Source organism: Cyprinodon tularosa, unplaced genomic scaffold, assembly GCF_016077235.1.
Source record: "Cyprinodon tularosa strain WSP-4 unplaced genomic scaffold, ASM1607723v1 ctg64, whole genome shotgun sequence".
NCBI lineage: Eukaryota > Metazoa > Chordata > Actinopteri > Cyprinodontiformes > Cyprinodontidae > Cyprinodon > Cyprinodon tularosa.
In genome coordinates, this window is record NW_024039385.1 from 795739 (window position 1) to 823439 (window position 27701).

The 27701-nt window shown below is 37.9% G+C and overlaps 2 protein-coding genes across 3 annotated transcripts in view; one reads left to right on the plus strand and one right to left on the minus strand.

Annotated features, from left to right (window-relative positions):
* The window catches only part of kif26bb (kinesin family member 26Bb), a 41135-nt gene extending 37422 nt beyond the window's left edge, over window positions 1-3713 (minus strand). The window contains 3 exon segments of the mRNA XM_038308564.1: window positions 2877-3120; window positions 3122-3210; window positions 3446-3713. Coding sequence (XP_038164492.1) covers window positions 2877-3120; window positions 3122-3210; window positions 3446-3505 — 393 coding nt within the window. The 5' untranslated portion in view covers window positions 3506-3713.
* A 10901-nt stretch (window positions 3714-14614) lies between these two features.
* On the plus strand, window positions 14615-26055 carry hnrnpub (heterogeneous nuclear ribonucleoprotein Ub). Of its 2 annotated transcripts, XM_038308577.1 has the most exons (15): window positions 14615-15198; window positions 15992-16309; window positions 17973-18087; window positions 20147-20226; window positions 20310-20449; window positions 20582-20681; window positions 20861-20973; window positions 21856-22119; window positions 22197-22316; window positions 22401-22529; window positions 22611-22779; window positions 22858-23160; window positions 23237-23529; window positions 23773-23910; window positions 24449-26055. In XM_038308577.1, exons 1-15 carry the CDS (start codon window positions 14748-14750, stop codon window positions 24497-24499), a joined length of 2784 nt encoding a protein of 927 aa, XP_038164505.1. In that variant the 5' UTR covers window positions 14615-14747; the 3' UTR covers window positions 24500-26055. The 2 variants fall into 2 exon arrangements, with proteins under 2 accessions (XP_038164505.1, XP_038164506.1); XM_038308578.1 differs by lacking the exon at window positions 15992-16309 and having other exon boundaries at window positions 14617-15198.
* The last annotated feature ends 1646 nt before the right edge of the window (window positions 26056-27701 follow it).

The window sequence follows — 27701 nt, forward strand, 5'->3', positions numbered from 1 at the left end:
TTTTACAGGGCACTGCAGTAAAAAGCACACAGCAGCGGTGATCTGCTTCATCCATCTAACAGTAAGCACAAACACCTCTGAATCCAGACACATTTGGCCAACCCCAACTTCCATGCAATTATGTAATTGAAATAAAATCACCTGAAACGTCTCACAAAAAAAACTGATAACAGATATTATTAACAATAATATCACAAAATGAAAAGCGAAACCACACCGGAGACATTGCTTCCCATCTTGACCAGCCCATTTAAAAAAAAAAGAAAAAAGAGGATGATATCATAGAGCAACGATGCTATTGAGAAGCCATAGTCTTGATCAATAAGCCTGAAAGGAGCTAACTGGCTTATCGGGTTTCTACTGGCTGCACGCTTCAATCTCCCTCCCTCCCTAAAACATCAAGACCACGGCTCACCGGCCAAACATACCACTTAAGCGGACAAAAATAAATAGCCTTTCCTCAGCGGGGAAGGTGGAAAGATGACACAGAGATGTCGCCATGAAATATTCATGCCCATCTGAAAGCACTCAAACAGGAATGTCACAGGTTTTACTTGGTGGGTTAGGGTCTGGGTGATGGATGGCGACAGTGTCCGACGTATAGAGGTGCATTCTCTAAGAGGCAGCACATATGGCCACATGAGCATTAAAACACCAGTTAACAGCCTTTGATTGAGTGACAGAAAGACTGTAAAGAGGGTCAGCACTTCCCCCTAAACGCTATGTATGCGACTAAAACATTATTCCATCTTTAATAATGACTTATAAGCAAATTATTATGTTTTTGTTAAGAAATATGTAATTACAGACACAAACAGGGCAGGGTTTTCAACTTGTTCACTTTTCATGCTTCCCTCAAGGAGCCATTGTTTCAATGAACACATGAAGACAAAGAAAACCATCAAATATTAACATTATAGTGATGGTTTAGCGCATATTGAATTAATAACTACATTCTGTGGGAGGTAGAGTCTATTGGTTATGGGACGCACACTGATAAAACAAAACAATTTCAATTTGGCCATAAAAAAAAAAAAACGGAGAAACAACTTGCAAACACATAATTTGAATAGATTTCCAAGTAGAAACTCTTTAGGTTCGGCAGTCGAAATATACAGATAACAATGAGCAAATAAATCACCACTAATAATTGAATACTTATTCTGAAGACATTTTTCTGCTCTAGTTGTTCTACCTATATTTATCAGCTTATGATTAAGCTATGAAACATTTTTGAAATACCGCTTAACTTTTTTAATGTTTTCACTTTACCTTTTTACCTGTCAATCACAGCTATGGTCTGATTAAACAGAGCTTTAAGTTATTTAAACTGAATTCAAGCAAATAAGCCTGTAATGTTCAATAATGGTAAAATTCTTAGAAGAATATCTATTTTTAGGTAGTAAATCTTTGTTAAATTATTATACCATTTTATTTATTTATGTTATAAACTGCTTCTTTCTGTATCTCGACTTCTGTCTCCTTGAAACTAAGCTGGCCTCAGCAGATGGCCGCTCACACTGAGCCTGATTCTACTGGAGGTTCCCTCCTGTTAAAAGGGAGTTTTTCCTCTCCACTGTCGCTACAAGCATGCTTAATGTGAGGGATTGCATTTTAGTCAATGAGTCGATATAATCAACTGGTTTTCCTTAGACAGAAAATCCATGAATCAATTTCACTGTATGTTCTGGTGAACTATGTGTCAGGATCCGGGACTTTGCCCACCAGAGGGTGCGTGGATCCAAGCCTGGGGAGCTTGGACTCAGCTTGATCAGCTGTTTGACATTCTGCTGATTAAGGAAGCTCCCTATATAAGCTGTATGTGATTTTCTCTCTGTGCTGGATCGTGTGTCTTACCTGTGCCATCATGCCTGTCTGAGCCTTGAACCTGCAGCTGCTTCTGGTTTCCTATAAATATTGGACTTTTATTCCTCCCTCTGTGTCTGTGAGTCTGCATATGGGCTAGTAAAACCAACGCATCATGACACTATGAAGTACCTTGAGATGACATGTGTTGTGAAGTGGCGCTATAGAAATAAACTGAATTGAATTAGAAGTTGAAATTTGTAATTATGGATGAGATTTTTAATTTGTATCTAGCTTTAGCTAGTTTAACAATAGCACTAAAGCTAAATTTAAACATGCAAGAAAGCTGAGCTTCCTATATCATATTCTTTAAAAAACACTTTTTATTGGTTTAAAAATATCAAAGAATTGTTTTAGCAGTTGCTAATCTACTTGAACCGGATAGAAACCTAATTTCTTGCTATAGTGCTGAAACTTTCTCAGCTATATCCTCTTATCTATGACCAAATGTAATTGTTTATAGGCCTAATCCAACCCCTATAAACCCATTTCTCCGCTGCACACATCACTTGCTGGACCAATGAGAAGAACAGCTGAGTGAAACCCACGATTTAAATATAAATCAGAAGTGATAATAATATTACCACCCATCCAAAGTATTACGTTTTTAGAATCAAGCATTATAGATCTTTAAACACAATTATTGATCAACATTTTTATTTATAATGTCTTATATTTAACACAATCCGAAACTATTTTTTTAAGTGCATTCAACCAAATTTTATAAGTTACTTATATACAGATACATTTAACATTTCATACACACTTATTTTGACCAATAAACGACATGATCCAATAATTAAAAATTGCATAAAAACCAATATATATATATATATATATATATATATATATATATAAATTAAAATGTGTGGTTTGATTGAAATCTAATTATTCAAGAGAACATATAAAGCAGTATCTATCCTCATATTTCTCTTTATCAGGCATAAAGTAATCAGCCTGATGATATCAATAGGCTCCAAATATCCTGCATCACATCATCAGTCACTGACCTTGCAGGAGAAGTGATGGTGGACAGCCAGACTCAGAGCTTGCTTCTTTAGAGCAACTAGAGCTGCAGAGCACTTCTCACAGCACGCAACTTTCCTGTCGGACCTCCCAGATCCGGGATGCAGAGCAGACGCAGAGCCCCTGAACGCTGTCCCACTTCCAAAGGACATCCTTATGCGTTCCCCCAGCGAGCCTGGAAGGGACTTGTAGGAGGGGACCTCCCTGCTGCACATATCCCGGTGAGGAGCCCTGGGGAGTGGGGCGCTCCTCTGGCTGGCACTGTCTCCTGATGCTGGACGCAGAAAAGGAGTCACAGTGATGCTGCACTGCTGGGCTCTAAGAAATAAAACATTACAAAGAGGATGAATGTGGGCTTAGGCAGAGGGAGAAATTAGATATCAATCGACGTGGGCAACTCTAACCACACCCTAATGTTTTTTTGTTGTTGTTTGTTTTGTTTTTTTAATCCTGGAGCAACATGGTGCGCTCCATCTAAAAATAAAAAAATCTAATAACCTTGCATCTTCTTCAGTTTTCCAGTGTCTCTAAACAATAAATGAACCTTGCTTACCCAGTGCGCTCCTCGGATCGCAGATGAAAATCTCTCCCTTCTTCCAGTTACAGAGGACATAACTTGTAAATATTTAAAAAGATTGTCCAACAAAGGCGGGGCGCATTTTTAGGTATCTCAGCCAAATCTCCGAATATCAAAAAGATATGCTGCAAAATCATCTTAGATTTTTATTTATTTATTTATTTTTTTTTTTAGAAAACTTTCCCAAAAAGAGACCGGTTGGACGCTCCAAATGAAGAGGTGGTGTGATGACAGCAGCGCAGAGGAACAAGGAGTGAACGCATAGCAGAGCGCTGCCTCTACTCACCCCGCAGTTAATCTCAACTCCTCGAGGGGGCACTAATGAGCAAGTGCAGCAATCACATATAGAAATGCATGTGACGTTGATATTTTTACTTGACTCATTTTAGTATATTTGCAACCCTCCTGAATTCTGGTATATATATATACATATAAGTTGCAAGTGTGAGAAACAAAATTTGGACAGCCATTGTAGAAAAGGACAGATATGACAAAGAGATAAAGTGTAACTCATATTTGTTTATATTCTACTTACATTTGATAAGATTTTTCTATTTATGGACATCAGTCATGGAATGTTTATACTGTTGTATGATTTATCTTATTAATGCCAAAAAAATTTACCCCCAAATAATAACAGAAGCTGGAGCAAATACTTCCTTGTACAAAAACGTGAATGTTTCACTATGAACAAAAAGGGTATAACGTCTCATCTCTTTCAGAGTAGCACCCTCACCCTGGCTAAAGCAGGACTTTTACATATAAAATACTACACATCTCAGGAACAACAAGTTTTTGTTTGTTTGTTTTTTTTTATTCTCATGGGGCCAAATTACTTAAATTGAAAGTAAAATAATAAAAATTGCTGCTTTAGTTTCGTATGTGTTTAATAAATCATGTAGCTTGCAATGATTACCAGTGGTGCCAAAAGTACACACATTTGTTACTTAAGTAGAAGTATAGATATTGCAGCTTAAAAACACTCTGGTAAAAGTTGAAGTATCAACTTGACCTCTTTACTATAGTAAAAGTGAAAAAGTATGTGCTCTAAAAACTACTTAAAGTATAAAAGTATAAAGTAACTTTAAAAAAAACAGCCAGATGCCGCTATATGAATTAAAAGCTCAATTTTTGACTGTTTGGGAAAAAAAATTTGAGATAGGGACAAGGATGAGGGAGGTCTTGTTGGTCTCCATCTCCCGATACACTCTCTCCTGTGTCCGACCTTTCAGACATTTCAACATCTTTTTCTGAATCCATCATTGTAGCATGGCATAGACAATTCACGTTTGCAGTTTGAAGAACACCTGCTTGCTTCTGATGATTTCCTTTAACTAACCAATGAGTGTTTGCGTTATATGACTTATCCAATTACACTAGTTTTCACTAGATGTGGATGGAGCCAATGATCTGCATTGGATGGCGCACATGACGGGAAATAAAGATTTATAAACATTAAACTAAAGCCAAGAGTAACGAGTAAAGTTTGTTTTAAAAATGTAAGGAATAGAAAGTACAGATACTTGTGTGAAAATGTAATGAGTAGAAGTGAGAAGTAGGAAGAAAAATAAGTAATGGAGTAAAGTATAGATACCTAAAAAGTGTACTTAAGTACAGTAATTAAGTATTTGTACTTTGTTACTTGTCACCTCTGATAATTACTCACAGTGGTCCTTAGTGTACTAAAGGGGCTTGTGTGTATGCCCAGAAACATAAAAAAAAAATTTTTTTTAAAAAGTATTCTGGTAGAAAAGGACCAGTAACTGATCTGTAATAGTAATGGACACTTCTGTAATTCATATAACGGAGAAATCTGTAGATTGATTAACCTTAAACACCCGTGAAGGTTTCATGAGGCTTTAAAGTCTTAAAAGGGGAAGCTGCTGACTGCACAGACGTCCTTCATAAGGAGGGTAAGCCATGCTGGTAGGGGCTGTCTGCTCTGTTTTCAGGCATATTACCAGAAAATTAAGTGGAAGGAAAAAGTGTGGTAGAAGAAAGTGCACCAACATCAGGGAGGGAGAAACGCAGCCTTGAAAGGATTATAAAATGAAATCCATTGAAGAACTTGGAGGACAGAAGTTCCCACAGTCAATGATGGTTTGAGGTGTCATGTCATCTGTTTTTTTTCAGGTCTGCAGTCGATGCGTCCGTCTACCATAACATTCTACAGCACTTCATGCTTCTCTCTGACAGGCTGATAGTATTTTCCAGCAGGAATAGACCCGATCTGCCAAAAGCAGTTTGAATGACCTTAATGTTCCTGTTGTTGTTGGTCAGTGAACTCCTCTGACCTGAAGGCAGCGATCAAAGCCATCTGGGCTTCTATTACACCTATGCAACATCACAGAATGACAGCCTCTATGCCACGGAGCGTTGATGCAGTAATTCATCAAAGACTTCTGACACTTCTTAAGATTGATCTGAAGTAATATTCAGATGTTCTGATTATTTACCTGTGAGCCATAAACATTAAAAACGGATATAAATAAGATACATCTACTTTATCTGACATGAGAGGCAAATAATACTAAACTTTACTTAAAATAATTATTGCTTTTGATTTCAATATTCCTGTAAATGATGGCTTCTTGCAAATCAAGCAGACATATCGCAGAAACATTAGCCTATACCAGTTACACCATAGATGATGGATTTGCCGCAAACAAAAAAGCACAAAATAGAACGACACTTTTGATTCTCTTTGTCTTATTTTAAATCTTCCAAGTGTTGCACACTTTTCTTCAACTCCTCCAAGGCCGTTTTTCCAGCTGCAAGTCTTAGGGATTATGTCTCTGTCAACATTACTATATATTTAGGTCCAGAATTTGACTATAGGCTGTTTATCGGGTAAATATCATCATGCAAAAAACATATTTGAAAGTTTGCAGATCACACAGTTATAATCAGCCTGTTACAGATAGATAATGACTTACCCAGTAAGGTAGTGGAGGATTTTATAAGTGCCATTCATAACTAAATGTAAGACCAAAGATTTGTGTGTTAATTTCAGAAAAAAGCCAGTCCTCCTTTAGGTCTCCTTACTGTAGAATAGGAGTGTTAAAAGCATCAAGGTGTTCTCATCCATATTTTGACATTCAGTGAAATATTCGACAAGGTTCACAAGAAAAGAACACCAAAGGTGGCACTATTTCCTCAAATTAAACCAATCTGACTGTTCTAGGATAGAATGTGTTCTTAGTTTTTCTTTAATCGCTTGATTCAGGAACCAATCAGAGAGAGACAAAAAAAAAATAAGTAAAAAGAAAATGAAGCAAATAGTAAAAGGGCCTGGGAAAATCCTTGGTACTGAACGACCTGATCTAATGGAACTTTTTATACAAAAGAAAAAAGAAATCCTTCTCTACTCCCATGTGGTAAATTTGAGCTTCTATTATCTGGAAAAGATTCAAGCAGCTTAAAGCTACGACCAACAGAAGCAAAACTCTTTCATTTCTCAGGCTTTTTAGACAAACCTAAAAAGTGTTTGGTTCCGTCAGTTGTTGGGTATTTTTCAGATTGATCTTCAGACTGTAATGTTTATTCTAAAATAGATACTTGTAATTTTTAATAGTGTGCCCGTGTTAGAGTCTTATTATTATCTCCACCTGTCTGCAGGGCAAATTTCCCTATTGGACGCCAGCAATAAAACTATTCTGACTCTAATCCTCTGCATGTTGGGGGCTTTTGCAGCTTCAATCATGTTACAGGATAGATAGATAGATAGATAGATAGATAGATAGATAGATAGATAGATAGATAGATAGATAGATAGATAGATAGATAGATAGATAGATAGATAGATAGATAGATAGATAGATAGATAGATAGATAGATAGATAGATAGATAGATAGATAGATAGATAGATAGATAGATAGATAGATAGATAGATAGATAGATAGATAGATAGATAGATAGATAGATAGATAGATAGATAGATAGATAGATAGATAGATAGATAGATAGATAGATAGATAGATAGATAGATAGATAGATAGATAGATAGATAGATAGATAGATAGATAGATAGATAGATAGATAGATAGATAGTAGGGGTGTGCAAAATAATCGTGATGACGATGCATCGTGATTCTAATTTTCGTGATCTACTGCATCGATTCTTGATGCCAAGAATCGATTATTAATTTAAAAAAATGAATATATAAAATTGCATGAATGGTTGGCGAACATCAGCCAAAAACAAGTGTAATACAACTTCCAGTCCAGTAGATGTCGCTGCAAATGTGTTGACGCACACTGCCTTGTGTCACAAGCATTTCCGGCCATGGGATACTGTGCCGAGTCATTCAAAAACAAAACATGGAGGAGAAAATATTGCAATGCATCGAAATAATTCAAGTATCGTGATGCATCGTGATAGAATCGCATCGTGGCCTGTGAATCGTGATTCGAATCGAATCGTGACTTCTTTGGCAATACCCACCCCTAATAGATAGATAGATAGATAGATAGATAGATAGATAGATAGATAGATAGATAGATAGATAGATAGATAGATAGATAGATAGATAGATAGATAGATAGATAGATAGATAGATAGATAGATAGATAGATAGATAGATAGATAGATAGATAGATAGATAGATAGATAGATAGATAGATAGTAGGGGTGTGCAAAATAATCGTGATGACGATGCATCGTGATTCTAATTTTCGTGATCTACTGCATCGATTCTTGATGCCAAGAATCGATTATTAATTTAAAAAAATGAATATATAAAATTGCATGAATGGTTGGCGAACATCAGCCAAAAACAAGTGTAATACAACTTCCAGTCCAGTAGATGTCGCTGCAAATGTGTTGACGCACACTGCCTTGTGTCACAAGCATTTCCGGCCATGGGATACTGTGCCGAGTCATTCAAAAACAAAACATGGAGGAGAAAATATTGCAATGCATCGAAATAATTCAAGTATCGTGATGCATCGTGATAGAATCGCATCGTGGCCTGTGAATCGTGATTCGAATCGAATCGTGACTTCTTTGGCAATACCCACCCCTAATAGATAGATAGATAGATAGATAGATAGATAGATAGATAGATAGATAGATAGATAGATAGATAGATAGATAGATAGATAGATAGATAGATAGATAGATAGATAGATAGATAGATAGATAGATAGATAGATAGATAGATAGATAGATAGATAGATAGATAGATAGATAGATAGATAGATAGATAGATAGATAGATAGATAGATAGATAGATAGATAGATAGATAGATAGATAGATAGATAGATAGATAGATAGATAGATAGATAGATAGATAGATAGATAGATAGATAGATAGATAGATAGATAGATAGATAGATAGATAGATAGATAGATAGATAGATAGATAGATAGATAGATAGATAGATAGATAGTAGGGGTGTGCAAAATAATCGTGATGACGATGCATCGTGATTCTAATTTTCGTGATCTACTGCATCGATTCTTGATGCCAAGAATCGATTATTAATTTAAAAAAATGAATATATAAAATTGCATGAATGGTTGGCGAACATCAGCCAAAAACAAGTGTAATACAACTTCCAGTCCAGTAGATGTCGCTGCAAATGTGTTGACGCACACTGCCTTGTGTCACAAGCATTTCCGGCCATGGGATACTGTGCCGAGTCATTCAAAAACAAAACATGGAGGAGAAAATATTGCAATGCATCGAAATAATTCAAGTATCGTGATGCATCGTGATAGAATCGCATCGTGGCCTGTGAATCGTGATTCGAATCGAATCGTGACTTCTTTGGCAATACCCACCCCTAATAGATAGATAGATAGATAGATAGATAGATAGATAGATAGATAGATAGATAGATAGATAGATAGATAGATAGATAGATAGATAGATAGATAGATAGATAGATAGATAGATAGATAGATAGATAGATAGATAGATAGATAGATAGATAGATAGATAGATAGATAGATAGATAGATAGATAGATAGATAGATAGATAGATAGATAGATAGATAGATAGATAGATAGATAGATAGATAGATAGATAGATAGATAGATAGATAGATAGATAGATAGATAGATAGATAGATAGATAGATAGATAGATAGATAGATAGATAGATAGATAGATAGATAGATAGATAGATAGATAGATAGATAGATAGATAGATAGATAGATAGATAGATAGATAGATAGATAGATAGATAGATAGATAGATAGATAGATAGATAGATAGATAGATAGATAGATAGATAGATAGATAGATAGATAGATAGATAGATAGATAGATAGATAGATAGATAGATAGATAGATAGATAGATAGATAGATAGATAGATAGATAGATAGATAGATAGATAGATAGTAGGGGTGTGCAAAATAATCGTGATGACGATGCATCGTGATTCTAATTTTAGTGATCTACTGCATCGATTCTTGATGCCAAGAATCGATTATTAATTTAAAAAAATGAATATATAAAATTGCATGAATGGTTGGCGAACATCAGCCAAAAACAAGTGTAATACAACTTCCAGTCCAGTAGATGTCGCTGCAAATGTGTTGACGCACACTGCCTTGTGTCACAAGCATTTCCGGCCATGGGATACTGTGCCGAGTCATTCAAAAACAAAACATGGAGGAGAAAATATTGCAATGCATCGAAATAATTCAAGTATCGTGATGCATCGTGATAGAATCGCATCGTGGCCTGTGAATCGTGATTCGAATCGAATCGTGACTTCTTTGGCAATACCCACCCCTAATAGATAGATAGATAGATAGATAGATAGATAGATAGATAGATAGATAGATAGATAGATAGATAGATAGATAGATAGATAGATAGATAGATAGATAGATAGATAGATAGATAGATAGATAGATAGATAGATAGATAGATAGATAGATAGATAGATAGATAGATAGATAGATAGATAGATAGATAGATAGATAGATAGATAGATAGATAGATAGATAGATAGATAGATAGATAGATAGATAGTAGGGGTGTGCAAAATAATCGTGATGACGATGCATCGTGATTCTAATTTTCGTGATCTACTGCATCGATTCTTGATGCCAAGAATCGATTATTAATTTAAAAAAATGAATATATAAAATTGCATGAATGGTTGGCGAACATCAGCCAAAAACAAGTGTAATACAACTTCCAGTCCAGTAGATGTCGCTGCAAATGTGTTGACGCACACTGCCTTGTGTCACAAGCATTTCCGGCCATGGGATACTGTGCCGAGTCATTCAAAAACAAAACATGGAGGAGAAAATATTGCAATGCATCGAAATAATTCAAGTATCGTGATGCATCGTGATAGAATCGCATCGTGGCCTGTGAATCGTGATTCGAATCGAATCGTGACTTCTTTGGCAATACCCACCCCTAATAGATAGATAGATAGATAGATAGATAGATAGATAGATAGATAGATAGATATATAGATAGATAGATAGATAGATAGATAGATAGATAGATAGATAGATAGATAGATAGATAGATAGATAGATAGATAGATAGATAGATAGATAGATAGATAGATAGATAGATAGATAGATAGATAGATAGATAGATAGATAGATAGATAGATAGATAGATAGATAGATAGATAGATAGATAGATAGATAGATAGATAGATAGATAGATAGATAGATAGATAGATAGATAGATAGATAGATAGATAGATAGATAGATAGATAGATAGATAGATAGATAGATAGATAGATAGATAGATAGATAGATAGATAGATAGATAGATAGATAGATAGATAGATAGATAGATAGATAGATAGATAGATAGATAGATAGATAGATAGATAGATAGATAGATAGTAGGGGTGTGCAAAATAATCGTGATGACGATGCATCGTGATTCTAATTTTCGTGATCTACTGCATCGATTCTTGATGCCAAGAATCGATTATTAATTTAAAAAAATGAATATATAAAATTGCATGAATGGTTGGCGAACATCAGCCAAAAACAAGTGTAATACAACTTCCAGTCCAGTAGATGTCGCTGCAAATGTGTTGACGCACACTGCCTTGTGTCACAAGCATTTCCGGCCATGGGATACTGTGCCGAGTCATTCAAAAACAAAACATGGAGGAGAAAATATTGCAATGCATCGAAATAATTCAAGTATCGTGATGCATCGTGATAGAATCGCATCGTGGCCTGTGAATCGTGATTCGAATCGAATCGTGACTTCTTTGGCAATACCCACCCCTAATAGATAGATAGATAGATAGATAGATAGATAGATAGATAGATAGATAGATAGATAGATAGATAGATAGATAGATAGATAGATAGATAGATAGATAGATAGATAGATAGATAGATAGATAGATAGATAGATAGATAGATAGATAGATAGATAGATAGATAGATAGATAGATAGATAGATAGATAGATAGATAGATAGATAGATAGATAGATAGATAGATAGATAGATAGATAGATAGATAGATAGATAGATAGATAGATAGATAGATAGATAGATAGATAGATAGATAGATAGATAGATAGATAGATAGATAGATAGATAGATAGTAGGGGTGTGCAAAATAATCGTGATGACGATGCATCGTGATTCTAATTTTCGTGATCTACTGCATCGATTCTTGATGCCAAGAATCGATTATTAATTTAAAAAAATGAATATATAAAATTGCATGAATGGTTGGCGAACATCAGCCAAAAACAAGTGTAATACAACTTCCAGTCCAGTAGATGTCGCTGCAAATGTGTTGACGCACACTGCCTTGTGTCACAAGCATTTCCGGCCATGGGATACTGTGCCGAGTCATTCAAAAACAAAACATGGAGGAGAAAATATTGCAATGCATCGAAATAATTCAAGTATCGTGATGCATCGTGATAGAATCGCATCGTGGCCTGTGAATCGTGATTCGAATCGAATCGTGACTTCTTTGGCAATACCCACCCCTAATAGATAGATAGATAGATAGATAGATAGATAGATAGATAGATAGATAGATAGATAGATAGATAGATAGATAGATAGATAGATAGATAGATAGATAGATAGATAGATAGATAGATAGATAGATAGATAGATAGATAGATAGATAGATAGATAGATAGATAGATAGATAGATAGATAGATAGATAGATAGATAGATAGATAGATAGATAGATAGATAGATAGTAGGGGTGTGCAAAATAATCGTGATGACGATGCATCGTGATTCTAATTTTCGTGATCTACTGCATCGATTCTTGATGCCAAGAATCGATTATTAATTTAAAAAAATGAATATATAAAATTGCATGAATGGTTGGCGAACATCAGCCAAAAACAAGTGTAATACAACTTCCAGTCCAGTAGATGTCGCTGCAAATGTGTTGACGCACACTGCCTTGTGTCACAAGCATTTCCGGCCATGGGATACTGTGCCGAGTCATTCAAAAACAAAACATGGAGGAGAAAATATTGCAATGCATCGAAATAATTCAAGTATCGTGATGCATCGTGATAGAATCGCATCGTGGCCTGTGAATCGTGATTCGAATCGAATCGTGACTTCTTTGGCAATACCCACCCCTAATAGATAGATAGATAGATAGATAGATAGATAGATAGATAGATAGATAGATAGATAGATAGATAGATAGATAGATAGATAGATAGATAGATAGATAGATAGATAGATAGATAGATAGATAGATAGATAGATAGATAGATAGATAGATAGATAGATAGATAGATAGATAGATAGATAGATAGATAGATAGATAGATAGATAGATAGATAGATAGATAGATAGATAGATAGATAGATAGATAGATAGATAGATAGATAGATAGATAGATAGATAGATAGATAGATAGATAGATAGATAGATAGATAGATAGATAGATAGATAGATAGATAGATAGATAGATAGATAGATAGATAGATAGATAGATAGATAGATAGATAGATAGATAGATAGATAGATAGATAGATAGATAGATAGATAGATAGATAGATAGATAGATAGATAGATAGATAGATCAGACTCCATTTGGCCCTTTTTCATCTCACTAGACAAAAGTTTTCTTTTCTTACTCTTGTGGAAAGTATGTGATGGGGGTGGAGATGCACTTGTGCTTTTTTTTTTTTTTATCTTTTTTATGATCCATCCTTAGAAACAGTGGTCTATTTTGTTGCTGCGGTATAGACTCAACAAAGCAGCCAGGTGAATGAGAGCGTGCAGCACTAAATTTTAAACATAGGGGCCATTGTAAGGGCATGTATGGGAGAATTGTTTTTTATCTTTTTCGTCTGCTAGAATACGGGTTTGCAGTCATGGCTCACTAAATTACTTACAATGTGTTATTTCTACTTTTTCATTAAAATTAATAGTCATAAAGATGTGATTCTTGTGACATTTTCCTCACAAAACCGGTTCCAATTAGTACTTAATCCTACATTTAAAAAAAAGGTAAATGCATAAGAATATGCCATATCAGTAGTACCTGTTTTATAGACGCTCTAACTATGAACTTAAAAATAAAAACATTAATTATTTTGTTTCAATTATTTAAAGTGTCAAAATATAACGTGGTGCAACTGTATAGCCCCAATTACTGTTCTTTAAAGGTCATTAAAATTCCTTTGAATGTACTCCATTTTTGGCATTATTTCTCATGGGTATGCAGTCCCATGATTTCTAACTCCATCATAATTGTTAGGGGCTTCACAAGTTGGATTTAATTTAAAAATATAAAGTGGGATGAACAATCACCTGGGGTAACCAGTGCAGAGAGCATTCATAGATGAGACTATTTCCTAAATGATCCAACCTGTTCTTTAATATTTGAATGACAGTTACTATGAATAACTGCTACTTTGATTTGGCCTCATTTGGATTATTTTCATTAGTTTTGCTTCATTTCTTTACAAGATAAGAAAAAAATCTAAGTAAAGATCATTTGTGACATGAAATGTTGACAAACAAGATGCATCAGGCACACATCTAGTCTTTTTTAGTGTGGAAAATTTGGTCCAAAGCCGTCGGGCTGGGCATCAAGTTACGCCTCTCTCCATGTAGTTACGGTATCAAGAGCGCCTGCCCTCTCTCCATGTAGTTACGGTAGTCTCCACCCCCCTCTTCCCCTATTAGCGCAGCCTCAGCACAGACAGACCTCTGCTGTTGAGCTATCGGTTGCATATCCGCTGACTTTCGGCGTGGTAACGAGCTACGTTCATTAACAAAGGGCGACCTATTATTTATTAATTAACAATTGTATCGTTTATCTATAAAAATGAGCACCCTTAACGTGAAGAAGCTCAAAGTTAACGAGCTGAAGGACGAGCTAAAGAAGCGGAATCTGTCGGATAAGGGGCTGAAGGCCGAGCTGATGGATCGCCTGCAGGCCGCGTTGGATGAAGAGGCCCTCGCCGGAGACTCCTCGGCGGCTCAGGAAGGTTCGGGCGATGATGGGTTCGAACAGTCGGTGGAACAAGAGTGTATAGGAGAGGGAGAGGGCATGGGAGAAGAAGAGGAAGGCGAGGGTCCGGTAGAGGAGAGCATGGAGGCCAACCAGGAGGAAGCGGAGAATAAAGGCGACGGCAACGGCGACGCCGAGGACGAAGAGATGGGTGAGGGGGAAGACGGAGGGGAAGAAGATGACGAAATGGATCCCATGCTCAAGGCTGATGTAGACGATATGGAAAAAATTGAAGACGGTGAGCGCGGAGACAACGCCGCAGAGGGTGAGTTTGAGAAGTTGCTTGGATTTTAAAAAAATGGCTGGTTTGGATGGACCGTGGTTGGATGCCGGTTTGTTTTTTTGGCTCAATGACGGGTTGGGGCCGGTTAGGTTTCACAGCGTTCTCCGCTCAGCGTCCATGTTGGGTCACAGCGGGATCCATGCTAGGCCGCGCTCAGGCTAACACGTAGCCAGCTAGCATCTTCGGTTAGCTAATTTTATGGCGCGTATTCTCTTAATGTGGCTATTTTAATATATATTTAAGTAGGTTAGAGTTATACGTGAAACTTTTTTAGAAAACGGCACCGAAGTAAACGACGGTTATTTCAAAAAATGGCTCTTGATTCGGCTTTTTGTTTCGTTTTGTTACGGGGTTACCGTGCTAGTTAGCATCATTCCCTTTGTTTGACAGGAAGCTAAAGCTGTTAGCATTTCAGAGGTTCCCAACCGTTATGTTTGACCAGTAATGCCAGGCTTGGGCAACAAGGGCAGATAATTTGCTTGGATTATGATTACAAAGTGTGATTACACACTTTTTGTTATAATTTAATTTGTTTTCCCTATCGAACGAAAATTGCTGTTCTAAAGTGATATTCTGATCCCTTTTTTTTTTTTTTTTTTTTTTACACTTTCAAAAATCGTTAATTTCCCCTTACACTTTTTCTGGTTTTCCTAACGTTTAAAAGTCAATTTTTTTTTAAGCTTTATTAATCAAAACATTAAAGTACAGAAAATGTTATTTTTTTTAAATATACTTTCCTGAAAACCAATTGTCGATTGTAATGGCTTTATTGCAGTTTTAAAAAGCTGCGGAGTGCCACGGACGGATGTAAACATAACAGCGAGCTCAAGGAGCAGGCCAGGCCTAGAAAGCCGGAGGAAGAAGTTTACGAGACAGCGAAAGAGGGGCTGCAGAGCCGGGGTATCAGCGAAGCTAAGAAGGAGTCTCAAAGGAACACCAAACCCATCAATCCCACAATCCAACGTCTGCTCAGCGGATAGCAAAATAGATGATCCCCAACTAAATCAACATTCTCCAAAAAAGATACCAGACAGTGATATTAGCTTGGAGGGCCTCGCGCTATTCCGCGACGATATAAACAAAGAACTAACTGGTAAGAATAGAGGTGATGGGCTCTATGTATACATTAACAGCTGGTGTAAAAATGCAAGATTAGTGGTCAGTTTCTGCTCTACAGACATCTAGTTTCTGAATGTTAACTGCAGACCCTTCTATCTGCCCAGAGAGTTTAGTGTGGTTAGCATCACTGCTGTTTATATGCCCCCAAGCCTAATACAAAAGAGCCCATGAGAACTGCAGCCCCATTTACACTACCCTACCCTTTTGAAACAATGCAGAGATTGGTCCGAGCACAATAACTGCGATAACTGTTGATTGTAAATGCCATGCATGACTGAACTGTACCATTCCAGACACAACCGAAATGCGCTAAACTGGTACTAGTTCATTAGGACTAGTTCAGTTCTGGCTCGGTTGATGAGCCTCAACTCGTGTTGTCGTTTCCTGCGTCTGTTAGCCCTGATTAGACTATCATTTGTGGTACCCAATTCCCAAAAGCCGACTCCGTCAAGTCCACTCACTAAAGGCTGCCTTCTTTGCTTGTCTCTCCGCAAACAACGAAATATCACAATGATGACAAAACATAGCTTCCTGTCGCCGCCATTTACCTCTAGGGAGCAGTAGTACCTTAGATCGCCACCAGGACGAAAGGAGTGGTGGGTAAATGGTCGTAAGGAACCAAGCCCGGCATGGATCGGTTTTCAGAGGGTAGTGTAATTGCGGCTTCTATATCAGGTAGAAGCCTCAGGTCACCTACCTGAATGACTACCGGCCTGCATTGACTCCAGTCATTGAGTGCTTTTAAAGGCTGGTTAAAGAACACATCATCTCCAGTCTCTCTCAAACATCCGACACGTTCCAGTTCGCTTACCAACAAAACCGCTCCACTGATGACCCCATCTCCTCTGGTCTTCGCCTGAGCCTAGCACACTTGGAGAAGAACACCCATGTGCAGATTTTCAAATCAAAGATGCAATTTTATTTTTATTTGAATCTCTATCTGCTTGAATATCAGCATGATGGAGGGGACTTTTTAAATGGTGACCCAACTTAATCCGAGCTTCATCTGAATTTACAGCCTGGCGAGCTTTCAGATTATATATAACATCAGCATTATAATCAAACAAGGCTGGGAATCTCTGAAGTTGTTAACCTAAAGCCATGCGTAAGGAAGGAGCAACGCTGAGCAGTTCAGTTTATCTGTGTATGAAAAGGATGTGCTTAAATGATATCGATTGGGAGTTTGTTAGGTTATATAGCCGAAAGTAGAGGTTGAAGTACTGGTAACTCAGATCTAGGTAGCTTTTTTGCATGATCCATTTATCCCTGATGACTGTAGACCCTCTTAAAGGTCACAGACCTCAATGTAAGTTTGCTCCCTGCCTTGCAGGGTTATTGTTCTGTAACTTTTAGCAACCTTTTTCCATTCCAGCCCCAGGAAAACATTTCTTTTTCTGTACATTTGGGCCAGTTTATGTTGTAAATACTACCTGGTCTTAAGAACTGTTACAAGTCATGACATTTTTATTGTATTGTTTAAGTGTAACCCAGAGGCTTTGCCTCTATAAATGATGATTATGGTGGACACAGTGTACACTAATGAACGGGCTTTGTGGGCCAACACCCCACTGCCAGTCCGACCTCTCTCTGTCTCAAAAAGGAGCACCTCATTCTATATCTTTGTTCTATTTTCAAAGGGGATGCGGACAAAGACACGAATGCTGATCAGAAGAATAAGAAGGGTGTTAAGAGACGCCGGGAGGAACATGGAAGGGGCTACTTTGAATTTATTGAAGAGAACAAATACAGCTGGTAAGGATGGGACAGAGCAAATATGGCCTTCGGCATCCCTGAAGCGCCATGCATAGCTTTGTTGACCTGTATTGGCTTTAACTGCCAATGCACTTCACTAGCAAGAGGAAAGAAATCCTCATTTTGAAGTATTTTATCATATATTATCTACAACACTTTTCATGTATTTGAGGGTCATCCCTGACTAGCTTTAAAGAGCCTTACCATTTACTGTTTTACAGTGCCCACTCACAAATGTATTTTTTAGACTGCATTCTGTAGCAGAAGTGCATCTCTCTAACTTCTATGAATTTCCACATCTGTTCCTCATGCCACTTATGTTTTAGGAAAGCCCGTTGTGTCCTCAGTGTAAAAAGAGGCTGCTTTCATAGCTGCCAGTGAAAGTAGCTGATGTACTCTTAATTAAAACTCAGGGTTTTGGGTTTAGCTGAGAGGCAAAGGATGAGGGGTCCACAGCTGGGGCGTAGCTCTGAAGGATTTAGTCCCAGTTTTTTTATTTTTTGGAACGCCCACGGAGGAGCTCGCTATTGATCGTCCATCGTTTTACCCCGCAGTGGTTTTATTTATTTTAATTTTTGTTGTTTTTATTTCACTGACTGTATGATGTTCAACTGATATCTCTGTATCATATCCTGTGTCAGTCCTCATGGTGTGATTGGATGTGTGCATTTGCAAGGCTTCTCCCCCTCTCATAGGTGACATCATGCATGGTCTGCATGTAAGGGTGTGTGTGAGTTTGTGTACATGTACCTACTTCCTGGTCAGTGTTTTTGTTTTCATTGCGCTGCAGATAAACCCAAGGATCAACGGGCAAAAAAGGGAAAATATTCTTGGAGATTCTTTGTAGTTTGTGAGAGTTTTAGAGGATGGAGACAAAGTTATGGTGAGCTGATTTTAATAAGAAAACAAAAGCATTTCCTTCCTGTAACCTTTTTTTTTTTTTTTTTTTTTTTTTTACTTTTTTCAATATTATAGGGATAAACTTTTGTCCTCTCCCAACAAACCAAATATCTTAAATTCTTTAGTCCTCAAAGATTTAAGTATTTGACTTTGACTCTCAGCAGCCAAAATGTAAACAGTCCGGAGCTGTTAGCAGTCTGGTTTCAAAAAGATGCAGAAATATCAAACTGCAGGAAAAATCCCTCCTGACGGACAATTTATTGAGGCCGATCCCCTACCATTTTCAACATTTTAGAACTTTGCTGCAGCAGAATGATCTAGTTAATTCCTTTGAAAAATCTTACCTTTTGTTGTTAGTGCATGCTGTTAAATGTTATTTTTAAATAATATATTCAGTTTCCTTAATTATTAGCACCACAGCAGATAAATGCGTCATGAAACCTGATCTGGTTGATAGCTGAGCCTTAAGTCTTCGCTACCTTCTTACAAGGCTGAGACATTTTCTACAGGATGAGATTAAAAATAATCGGCCTTGTACTCTTGCTAATTATCCTGGTGAAGCAGGCCCATAGCATCACTGAACCTAGCCATACCACAGTGATGGATAAGATGTGCTTTGCCACATACCGGTTCTTATAGTATGTTTTTAATGAGTTTATATGGATCTGTAACAGTGGTGCTGAAAATGGGACTCCTTTTTGTAAATAAGTTATTGGCTTAAGATGATGATATTATGTCACATAACTGTGATCAGGGTTTTAGATGTACATCCCCTGTGCAAAAAGCGAGCATGACCCCCCTCCCTCTAGCAGACCTTTAGATTTAAACTAGCTGACTCCACTGCAGTCCTGAGGACACAAACTCCAGAGTTTCTCCACAAGCCTGGCACAATGGGGCGAGTTACGGGTCTCCTCTTTTTATTTTTCATGTTTTAGTATTGGATGGACGCTCAAAGGTAAGTACCTGCTAAGGTCTACAGTAAAGACGGTAATCTAAAAAGATCTCAGGCTCACTTCCAAAATATGAATATATTTTTCTCTCTCGGTTTTCAGCATTTTGTTTCTATCCTTCAGCAAGTGGTTCCCACATCAATATATATACCTGCATTTGCATTCAAGTGTTGCTTTTCTGATGGACTTGCTGGCGTTTTATTTTCCAGCGCCTCTTTTAAGTCTCCTGTACCCCCCTTGGAGGAAGAAGATGAAGAGTGTGATGAGACGAAAGTCTGCCTGGATACCTGTAGGTTTTTCTTTTTACCTCATTGCCCAAAACATAAAATTTAACTGTTTATGGACTAAATTTTCTTATTTTGTCTATTCTAGACAACTGCGACCTTCACTTTAAGGTGTCACGTGACCGTTACAGCGCTTCATCTCTAATCATGGAGAGCTTTGCTTATCTGTGGTCTGGAGGAAAGGGGACCTATGGTGTAAACCAGGGGAAGGCCTGCTTTGAGATGAAGGTCTGTTACTGATATCACATCTATATCAGGGCAAATATGTTCCTCATTGTGCCCTTTAAGACTTTAAACCATGAGGTGTTAAGGTGGCGTAGAAATCAGTTTGTTGAAGCCGTTTTTCTCATCCGATTCCAGCTGACAGAGAAGATTTCAGTGAAGCACATCTCCAGCAAGAACCTAGAGATTAATGATGTTCAGGTTGGATGGTCCCTGTCTACTGGTACTCTGCTTCTGGGTGAGTCTGCATCTGCTTCTGCTTCTCTAGCTCAAATAATATTGAATATGTATATAATATCATATTGAATATTGACTCCTAGCTTATCTTTTATAGAACAGTGCTGCTAAGCACTACAATGCTGAACGCTGCCCTCTAGTGGGTTTTGTAAAATTAACCGTCTTTCTCCTGCTATTTAGGTGAGGAGGAGTTCTCTTACGGATACTCCTGCAAAGGGAAGAAGACCACCAACTGTGTGACAGAAGACTTTGGTGAAACGTACGAGGAGAACGACGTCATCTGCTGCCTCATTGTAAGATGACATTTATAGACGTGTTTGGGAAGGAATTGGAAATATTTCAATAAGCACTAATTTTATTTCATGCCATTTACGAGATAAATTCACCAAATTGGTCGGGGTTTCTGTGATTCATTAAGTCATTAAATTATAGTTTTTTAATTTAAGGCCTTAATTTGTATTAAAATTAAATGTGATTATAGTGGCATTTAAAATGCTTTCTTAAAAAAAAAAAATTTATAAAAACAATTTCATCAGATACAACTGGTTCCGTGTGTTTGCACAGAACATCTTACAGTTAATTATAAAGCAGTGTGTTCTGAAAACAAGGCGGAGAAAAGGCTAGAGTATTCCAAGTCTCCCATATGAGAATCATGGGTACTTGTTGATGGAATTACATTTATTTTTAAGAGCATTAAATTAGAGTTGCTCATTCCTGAATAAACCCTGCAGATATTAAGCATATATATATATATATATATATATATATACATACACCCTGATTTCTGTCTTGGCATTGGAAATTTTTTTTTTATGTATTGAGGTCTGTTTTCATTATTTGAATCAAAGGAAACTTGTGAGGGATATATTGATACTTTTTATAGTATAATAAATTTACTGATTAAAACTTCTATTTTGATATTTATATACTACCAACGGAAGCAGTATTGCTAAAGCTGCAGTTTCAATTATCTGCTGAAAGTGAACCTTAAAATAACTTATTTAATCTCTTTACTTTTATTATTTTTAACTTGCAATTTCACACAAAGTGATCAGTTTTCTAAAGGGTTAATTTTACTGCCTCAGATTGTTGCATACTAATAAAATAACTTTATTTGCATCTAGTACAATTTAATGCTTAGATTACATTTTTTGTACCTGTTTTATGTTTTGTAGGACTTTGAGGGTGAGGAGGTCGTTATCTCCTTTGCCAAGAATGGTGGAGAACCAGCTGTTGCCTTCAGGGTCCTTAAAGACTGTCTGAATGGCCAGGCTCTCTTCCCACATGTTATCTGTCGCAACTGTGCTGTGGAGTTTAACTTTGGCCAGATGGAGACTCCGTACTTCCCCCAGCCTGAGGGCTACACCTTCCTGCAGCAAATCCCTGTTGATGAGCGAGTGCGAGGCCTGAAGGGCCCCCAGACTAAGGCTGACTGTGAGGTCAGTGAACGAGCGAGGTTTTTCTGTCCATTATTCTGCTGTTGATTTCACTATAACCAGTGTTTCCTCCTTCGTAGATCATTGTGATGGTTGGCTTGCCGGGCTCGGGGAAAACTACCTGGGTGAAGAACCAGGTTGAGCAGAACCCTGGGAAATACTACATCCTGAGCAGCGACACCATTGTGGATAAGATGATGGTGGGTACCATCAGACGCTCTGTAGCAGGCAAAAGATGGCGCCAGATTTCAATCTGAATAACGATTACTCTCGTTTGAATGTAGATCAACAGCTTGAAACGCCAGTCCAAGGATATCACCAAGCTGAGCGCCATTTCCCAAAGAGCTCCACTTTTCTTGGGAAAATTCATTGAGATCGCCGCTCGCAAGAAGAGGAACTACATTCTGGATCATGTAAGTTTCCCATTTACGGAACGCCATCCTGTTTGATACATAAAACTGGATGAGGAAATACTGATTTGTTTTATTTTTCAGACTAACCTGTCTGCACCCGGCCAGAAGAGGAAGATGTGTTTGTTTGCCGGGTTCCAGCGTAAGGCTGTGGTGGTCTTCCCTTCAGACGAGGAGTACAAGAAACGAGTCCAGAAGAAGGTGGAGAGTGACGGCAAGGAAGTTCCGGAGCACGCTTTGCTCAAAATGAAAGGTAAAACTTCCTAAAATGTTCAACCTTAGCGCCTGCTCTTCAGTTCCTAATCCTGTGGTGATCTGCTGCCCCATCCAGGCTTCTACGCCCTGCCTGAGGAAGGAGAAAGCTTCAGTGAGGTCACGTATGCCGAGCTGCCCAAGGAGGACGCCGCCAAGCTGCTGGAGCAGTACAAGGAGGAGAGCAAGACGGCCCTGCCTGCTGAGAAGAAGCCCAACCAAGGCAGCAGCACCCCTAAGAGAGGCGGTAATCAAAGCGGGTCTCGTGGAGGCGGAGCTCGTGGCGGCGGCCGGGGAGGCAAGAACCAGTTTGGACGCAGTGGACAAGGACAGAGGGGTGGCGGTCGTGGAAACTTCCAGAACAGAGGCAACTTCAGAGGAGGTGAGATGTTTGGGACTGGGATGTGCTACGATCGGCTCTCAGGCTCCAACTAACGATGGTTCATTGATCCTCACAGGTCCCGGCCCTCGCGGCGTCTTCAGCGGTTTCCCCCGTGGCTGTATACCTCCACCAATCTTCAGGGGAGGGGTCCCTCGGCCCGGGTTTAGGCGGGGCGGCGGCGGTCCACTCCCCAGCCTGGCCGGAGCCCCAAGAGGTGGACCGATGAGAGGAAACATGGGACCCCGAGGAGGACCCATGAGCAGAGGCGGTCCGATGAACAGAGGCGGCCAAATGGGCAGAGGGGGTCAGATGAACAGAGGAGGCGGAGGCAACATGAACCGCAACGCCAACAGGGGACCTCCTGCCCACGTAGGTGTCTTCATAAGATTCCAAAAAAATAAAATTAGCAACAATCCACTGGATTTTGCTTCCAAGTTTGTGGACATTTTTTAATTCAAAATGTTTAAAAAAAGCGTTGAGTTTAAGTTTTTATACAGTAGCCCAATAAAACCTTGTTTTTATTTAGAAAACATGCAAATAGAAACGGATGGAATGTGGGTCGTTTGGCTCCTTTTGTTAGCCTGCAATTAATTAAATGAACCTTTGCTCCAGTTCCAGCAGAGAGGCGGAGGAGGCCGTGGAAACTTTGGCCAGAAAAACAGCAACTTTGGCAACAGGAACAGCGGCAACTTTGGCAACAGGAACGGCATGGACAAGGCCCAAGCCTTCAACCAGAGCTGGCAGCAAGGGGTCAGTATTCCAGCTGCTTCACATGTCACTTATTTAGCATCCTGAAAGCTTTCATTGCTCAGTGACAGATCAGTTAGTTTCTACCAGTTTTAGAAACGACTCCAGCCTTAATCTCCAGTTGATCAGTAGCTGCAGCTCCTTACTTTGACTGGACCGTTCTAACATCACTTGGCGTGTAGCTCTGGCTGGACACTTTTTGAAAGTTGAACCTTGGCCTCCAGTTTTTTATCAATATGAGCTTCTCACTGGTATGGCAATCTTCCCCACAGCATAATGCTCCCCCTGCCATGTTTTAGTATGAGGATGCTGGAAATTCTGCACAGATAAGTGGTTTTACCGAGGAACCAATAGAAATGTTTCCAGTTTAATTATTCATTACTGTTCTATTAATGTGAGAAAATATGGAAAAAGCTCATAAGACATGAATAGTTTAGCGAAAATTAACATATCTTTGTTGAAATGAAGGAAAAGGTCCTGGTATTTCTAACATGTTGGTGTAGTTTATTCCAGTTTTAACTCTGAACTCTCTGGTCTGTAGTTCTGGAACCAGAAGCCTTGGAGCCAGCAGTATCAGCCTGGATATTACTGAGACACTTGGTTCTTATGGACTGGTGGCTGACACTGAGGACCCACCACTAGCCACGGAACATCCCTCCGCCCTGCTGTTTGAGTTTGCTTCCCTAGAACCCACTTTTAACCTTCAACAACCCGCTGACTTACAAGCAAGAGCCCAAGCATCCAGAGCGAGAACATTCCATCCGAGGAGAGCAGGACACACCAACATAATCAGAGCTTTTATAGAGTCCGTCTATTTACATTGTGGGTTCAGTCTCTTTCAGATACTGTTTAGATTTTTTTTTCTTCTCCCAGCCACTTTTTAAATGACATGCTTTTAAAAAAAAAAAAGTTTGTAAAATCAGGAACCGTATAAGTGGGGAAATTTAGGCTTTTTTATTTCTTTCCTGTTCAGGGTTGTGCATTTTATCTGTGCTGTGATTTTTGATTTGCTTTTTTTTATTACAAATTGTAAATACATTTTTTTTCTTTGTGTAGTTTGTCATACATTTAAAAAGTGATTGAAATGAACCTTTTTTAAAGAAAGCAGGACAGATTATATCAGACTGTACATGTCAATGCTCTAATGTTAAACAGTTCAAAAGAGACGACAGAAATGATTTTTTTCTTTTGTTTTTGTTCCCACCATCATACTTGTAAGAAAATAGACCTACAATAAAACGACTTGTTTGCTTTTGTTTTATACATTCATCCTGACTTATGGCTTTCATTTAATTCAAAGGTGTGTAAACAACCTTTGAAACAAACCGATGCCACAGCACTTCAACTCCTCCTTTAGAGAAATGATTTGTAAATAGTTTCCAGAAAATAATTCAGCTTGGATGTTTCAGGATAAAGTAAAGCCATTTGTTAATCCATTAAATAACCTTTTATTTTTTTTGTTCACTTAATCCACTCCATTCTCAGGGTCTTTATTTTAATTTCTATCAGCTGCTCCTTAACTGCAGTAGTCTTTAGAAATAGTGAGCGCTGAAGCACAATTAATCCTAATTTCCTCTGAACAAAAAAAATACGTTCTCAGATTCACCAGCAAATCTAAAGGGCTACATGGCATCGCTGACCGTTCAGGAGCATTTAGTCCGACTTCTGTAGAAGCAGGCTTAGATTCTGGAGGGTCATGTTGGTGATTGTGGCCCGGCAGTAAGGGCAGCTCATACCGCCTCCTTACTCCCGAAGTATCTTCCTCTACTTCATCCAGGTACAGTTAGGGAATTCTGTCCAGGACGCCTGCCTATCACGGCTGTTTTTATTTCCTCTGCTGTTTATTTGGTCGTGCATGAATGTTAAACACTGTAATACACAAACTGAACATTGTCGACTGATGGCTGAATGTCTGGGGAGGTTTGCACCGAGGGTACAAACATGGAGCAGAATGCGACGGCGTGCTGTCGAACACAAACTGTTTTTATTGCTGGTGTTAAATCAGGTCTTAACGTTTAACCTACACTTTGGGATCTTTTCAGATGTGTTCGTTTTTACATCTAGGTTGTATTTTTAGTCTTAAGTTGTGTTTTTATTTTTAACTTTTATGGAAAAAGTTAACAGAATAAACTGACTTGGTTCAACCAGCCTACCTGTGAAGAGCGTTTATGAGCGGTTTCTGTTGCTTTTTGACATTTGTCTTTTTAAAATCTCCTTTTATGCCGTCTGAACTGATTTCACAACAAATGTGAATAAATTGGATTAAGTTTCGTCCAGATCTGATATATAAACATCTGCAAAATTCAAAGACTCATTCACTTTTGTAGATTTTTCTTCTGCCTTTAACAAAAACATTTTATAAGCAGCCTGGATCTTGGGCTGCTAATGTACCAATGTGTTCTTAAATTTCCTGATGAAACAGTAATTGTTGATCCTGTGTTCAATAACCTTTCTAAGCAGTGTTTTGAAGAAAATTAAATGTTTGAAAATCAAAGGATATAACCAGTGACTTTCCATAAAACACAATCTACATCCCAAAACAGAATATTTTTTAGTTATTTGAGTACAATATTTGACAATAAGCTGGTGTTTAATGTGATAACTGATAGTCTGTTAAGGATCTGCACAGGCTGTATTTATAGAGAGAATTTGAGCCTTTTTTATAGATTCCTTGGTGTTTAGTATTTAAATAAAGTAATAAAATCAATAAACATGAGATTTGAAGTCTCATATTTGAGATATGTAACAAAGCAAGCTTTAGTGCTGTTATTTCCTATAAGATCACAGTGTGGGGTTTAAAGTTAAAGCTTCCTGGGACAAAAAGAAGGAAGAACTACAGGTCTGCTCTAATAATCCATCCATTTTCCGTCACGCTTATCCCAATCGGAGTTGCAAGGGGTGCTGGTGTCTATCTCCATCCGTTTCCGTCCACCCTGGACAGGCCGCCAGTCCATCACAGGGCAACATGGAGACACGCTCTAAATATAAATGTTATAATATGATTTCTTTCTTCCTATTTTTGTACTGTTTATAATTATGTACTTCTATATAGAGTTAGTCTGAAATGCTGGTTGCATTAAAATAAACTGAACTATAATAAACTGCAGATGGTGATAACCTCTACAGTGAAAAATAGAAATATTTATTCTAGTTTAAGATCTGCAGGTCATCAACTATAAATGGATCATGCTCACGTTAATAATGGCTCATTATGGAATAAATGACCCTAAAAAAACATCTGAATAAACATACTGACATCTTAACATAAAGATCTGTGCAGCAAACTTATTTAAAAATACCTTAATAAACCAAATAATATCTCCTGTGTGTCATTAAATAATTAAAAACCCAGGTCTTCTATGAAGGTCTCAGGTTTGTTCCAGAACATCTATGAATTAACATCATGAGGAAAAGTTAAGGAGGAATGATGTGAAGTATAAAGCAGGGTAAATTTTATGAAACAATATCATAAAATTCTTAAGCTTCTTCCAAACAGTGGAGGGGACACATTGAGCATGCATTGAATGAAAACCTAACATACAACAAAACACGGCAGCGGCCGTATCATGTATTGCATTTCAAATGCAATTCATTAAATGTGAAATCAATTAAGCAAACCTGCTGGAAGGTGTGAAAGAGTTAAATCTGGAGCCGAAGCTCAACTTCCACAAGGATAAAGAGCATTCAAACAACCAGAGCTACAGCATATAGATCTAATATTAGAAGAATATACATCTGTTATAGTCATGTGTCGATAATCCATACTTAATCTATGGAAGGACTGGAAAACCATT